Source organism: Chelmon rostratus, chromosome 14 (genome assembly GCF_017976325.1).
Source record: "Chelmon rostratus isolate fCheRos1 chromosome 14, fCheRos1.pri, whole genome shotgun sequence".
NCBI classification, from domain to species: domain Eukaryota; kingdom Metazoa; phylum Chordata; class Actinopteri; order Chaetodontiformes; family Chaetodontidae; genus Chelmon; species Chelmon rostratus.
Window position 1 is genome coordinate 26,485,731 of NC_055671.1, and position 4,492 is coordinate 26,490,222.

Consider the following 4,492-nt stretch of genomic DNA (forward strand, 5'->3'; position numbering starts at 1 on the left):
ACGAACAAAACAAAGAAGAAGAAGGCAAAAACTAAACTGTGAAACTTACAAAGAATCAAAAAGAGGAACAGGACTAACGTGGATAAACACTGTGACTGTGGCGAGGGACAAAGACCAACGGACAAAGACACTCGGCACAAGACAAGGGGGACACAGACTGTTTAAGCACATGGGGGGTGATGGGGAACAGGTGGAGACAACAGGTAATCAGGGCGGACACACCGGTGACACGTGAGGAAGGGAAGTGCTCTGAAACGACAGGAGAGTTAGACTTTCAAAATAAAAACAGGAAATGACAAGACAGAAACCCGAGACGAGACAAACCTCACCGCGGTGTGACAAGCTCCGTGAAACTCGTCTGGTTTTCGGTTTAGTAGAACTTCTCTGTGCAGAATCAAAGTGTGTCTGAGTTTAGCTGTGTGTGGTCTGAGGGGGGGTCAGGCGTTTGCATCTCATTTCCTGCTTCGCTCTGTGTTAAAGTCGCCATCATTACTCAGACAGGTAAGACCAAACTCTGTGCGTTATATATCTGCGTTCGTCCGTCTGTTGTGGCTCAGCATCCATCAGTCGAGGAAACGTTCGCATCGTTTACTCAAGATAAAGTAAAAAACACAGTTTTAAAACACTTAGTTACAAGTAAAAGTCCTGCTTTAGAATACTTACTTCTGTAAAAGTATGTGAGTACTATCAGTACTTATTGTACTACTATGTTATTATTATTAATACAATAGCACAGAAGCACCAGAAGAGCTAATTTTACTCATTTCATAGCTGCAGCTGAGTTAATTTACTGTATAACAAGGTTTTATTTTCATGTAGTAAAAGGTGCAACATGTGGAGTCGGTGTCAGGCAGCAGAGATCATCAGCTGACAGACTTTATCTACCACAAAATGCTCCACACAGTGACAAACTAACCGATGGCTAACCAGCTCTCCAAGGAGAGAGAGCGATAAACTCACTGAGAAATGAAGACAGAACAACAAAAATCAGGAGGAGGAAAAAGAAATGAATCAAAAGCTCAAGCAAACAAAAAACCTCCGACAGGAAGGAAAACCGAAGCAGAAAAGTACAAATGAAAATCATCCTGAACAAAAGAGTCGCAGGGAGGAAAACAACACGACGGGCCTGGACATGGACAGAAGACTCAGGCTGGACCGACCAACGGACAAAGACACTCGGCACAAGACAAGGGGGACACAGACTGTTTAAGCACATGGGGGGTGATGGGGAACAGGTGGAGACAACAGGTAATCAGGGCGGACACACAGGTGACACATGACGAAGGGAAGTGCTCTGAAACGACAGGAGAGTTAGACTTTCAAAATAAAACAGGAAATGACAAGACAGAAACCCCGAGACGAGACAAACCTCACCGCGGTGTGACACCGAGAAGAAAGCACAGAAAGGAAAAGATGATGTAACTCATACTCAAACTTGTAATTAAAGTACTTCAGTGAGTATAATTAGTTACTTTCCACCACCGGGACAAAGTTACTCAGCTTGTTTGGTTTTCTTTAATCAGAAAATCTCAGTGAGATCCAGATGTTACGGCTCAGACAATGAGGACTGGGACCCAGATACAGAGCGGAAAATAAAAAGATTTATTCAGAAACAAAGACGCCAAAAACAGGAAACAGAGAACGATGAACAAAGTATCAACTACAAGAGCCTGAAGGGGATTAATATACAAAGTAACAACAAAATATCAAGACAGAAAGAACACTGGGATTAATTCACTCAGGGAAATAAAAAAACTGGTGCGTGGCCGGAGTCTTCCTCAGGAGCGAGACAACACCTGCAGCATGCAGGAATAATCTGGCACCGCAGGAGAGCTCGGACTGGCCTTAAGAAGCCGGCGCTGATTGGACCGATTACTGTCAGCTGTGTAGTCAGCTGCGCTCCTGAGGAAGATCGGCCCCGCCCCCGCTAATGTACCTGTGGGCAGAGGGAGAGAGAGAGAGAGAGAGGGAGAGAGAGAGAGAGGGAGGGAGAGAGGGGGAGAGAGAGAGAGAGAGAGAGAGAGAGCACAGGACAACAAAACAGATCGTAACATGACACCAGATTTCTTTAACGTGACACATCTGAGAACAAACTATATTCACACAACATTCAGCTCTTTGCTTCGCCTGGAAACGATGACGCATTGGGTCCTCTGGATGTGGATCAGGATTAGGATCTGGATCAGGTTCAGGTTTTAACAACTGTTTTTAAAGGAGCAGTTCAACATTTAGTCATATTCATATTATGTTTTGTCATTAAAACCAACAGACAGACAGTGAGTGTGGTCACACCCTCCCCCCCACACACACACACCCACACACACACACACACACACAAACACGCACACACACACACACCCACACACACACACACACCCACACACACACGCACACACACACACACACACACACACACACACACACACACACGCTGAAGTGTGTTTGTTCTTCACAGAGATTGACAGCTGAGGGGCGGAGTCTTGCAGCTTCAGAGTCCACTTCAGATGGTGGCCATGTTGGTTCCGGTTTTATTGTTGCTCCTGATGATGATGAGGATGATGAAGTCAGGTCAGTTGGTTCTAAAGTTTTTCACCTAAATCCTTATTGAGAATAAAAGTGGTCCTAGACTGGAACCCTGTTGCACTCCTTTGCTCACTTTTCAGCTTTGGGATTTTAAAATAAGGTCAACTTTCCGGCACCCCCCACCGTCCATCCCTCCACCCTGACCACTGTCCACATCCCCCTCAAATTTAGACAAGGAGGCAGACACTGAATCCTAAAATAACCCCCACCTTTAAACTATTAGAAGAATAAAAAAACAATAAAATAAGGACTTTAGCCGATGTTGCTCTTACGAGTCAGCCTCCTCCTCCTCCTCCTCCTCCTCCTCTTCTTCTTCTTTTATTGGCCACAGCTCATTTTGACATGATCCAGTGTAGTCATGTGATAAATAAGCTGATCTGTCGGTGACCTTTCACCTCTGCAGAGATCATCACTGCTCACAGCGGTGAAGCCGTTCTGCTGAACGCAGACCTTCAGGAGGTGGGGGTGAGGCACAGACCTGATGTCAGGTGGACTCACCCCCACCTGGTGATGTCACTGAAGAGCAACGTGACCACGTGTCACCACGGACGCTGCGAGCTGCTGAAAAACGGTTCGCTGAGATTCGGGCGAGTTGCAGTTGCAGACTCAGGAAACTACAGCCTGCAGGTGTTTGATGAAGATGGGACACGACTGAAGACGAGAGACTTCCTGCTCATAGTGGAGGGTGAGTGAAGGGAAGGGAGAGAGACAGCAACAAGAAGATCACCACACCACACCCCCTTTTCCCTTCCCTTTCCAAATATTTACAACATATTCAGTTCTGCTGTTTTATTTTGAAAATCTCTGCAGTGGTGAACTGTGACCATTAGACTTTCCTGTGCTTCAGTTTTCCAAAATAAAATAATAGAATTTCTATAAATACATCATGGAAAGGAATGTTTTTACAGTGAGATGTGGATTAATCTTATATATCACATATCTCCAGTGTAATGCTAAGAACACCAGGTGACAGTAGCTCCTGTCTGTCTGTCTGTCTGTCTGTCTGTCTGTCAGCAGAGAGCAGCAGCAGCAGTGTGGTGCTGTCTGTGTTGATGGGCGTCATCCCCCTCCTGCTGTTCTTCATCATCATCTTCATCATCATGAGGAGGAGGAACCAGAGGATGAGGAAAACCACAGGTAGAACAGCCAATCAGAGACAGCCTGACAGATTTACATGAATCTCACAATCTGCTCTCTGGCTTCAGGTCAGCTGCAGGAAAATGTTTACGTCGTGATGCACAGTAACCCTGGCAACAAGAGCAAAGACGAGGAAGAGGAGAGAGAGGAGGAGTGTCATTATGGTATGACACACACACACACTCATGCAGGCCAACATTTACTAAGAGATGCTGACTTGTTCTACTCGCTCCACAGTTCCCTGTGATCCTGTCGTTTCCATGGAAGCACCAATCACACAGCAGATGTCTGTGGCTGGAGAGGACATCTACGTGTGACAACCAATCAGAGTTCACCTTGTTTTTGGCGTGCTGTGCCTTACCTGGACATCACAACTCACCTTTATTTTGCCGTCCACTGCCTCTTGTCTATAAAAATAAACTTGTGTGTGTTTGTGGATGATTCCTTGATTTTAGTTTTTAGTTCTTTTGGTTTTGGGGAGTACAGGTACTACAATCAAAAACATACAAAATACCTGATAGTTGGTACCAAGTAGGCTTAAAACTATTCTGCATGCTCACGGCCAATCATCAGTGAGTGTTTGAGTGGTATCTCCAGGTGTCATCTGACAAGGTGGTTTTCAGCCTCTGGTGGCAGTGACAGTCCGGAGACTACTGGAGATCTCGGAACTAGTTGCTGAGGTCTGGGGACTAGCAGTAGACAGCTAGTTAAAGAGGTCTGCAGACCGGCTGTAGTTGCACAGGTATTGGGACGAGCTGTAGAGGTCTGGTGA

The 4,492-nt window shown here is 45.7% G+C and overlaps 1 protein-coding gene across 4 annotated transcripts; it reads left to right on the top strand.

Moving 5' to 3' along the window:
* The first annotated feature begins 376 nt into the window (after nt 1-376).
* LOC121617611 lies at nt 377-4,192 on the top strand. 4 transcript variants are annotated; one of them, XM_041952807.1, is made up of 5 exons: nt 377-501; nt 2,458-2,568; nt 2,987-3,268; nt 3,598-3,720; nt 3,789-4,192. In XM_041952807.1, the coding sequence occupies exons 2-5, from the start codon at nt 2,505-2,507 to the stop codon at nt 3,965-3,967; spliced, it is 648 nt and encodes a 215-aa protein (XP_041808741.1). In that variant the 5' UTR covers nt 377-501; nt 2,458-2,504; the 3' UTR covers nt 3,968-4,192. The 4 variants fall into 4 exon arrangements, with proteins under 4 accessions (XP_041808741.1, XP_041808742.1, XP_041808740.1 ...); XM_041952808.1 differs by lacking the exon at nt 377-501 and having other exon boundaries at nt 2,366-2,568; nt 3,789-3,884; nt 3,958-4,192; XM_041952806.1 differs by lacking the exon at nt 377-501 and having other exon boundaries at nt 2,366-2,568.
* Nucleotides 4,193-4,492: the final 300 nt, after the last annotated feature.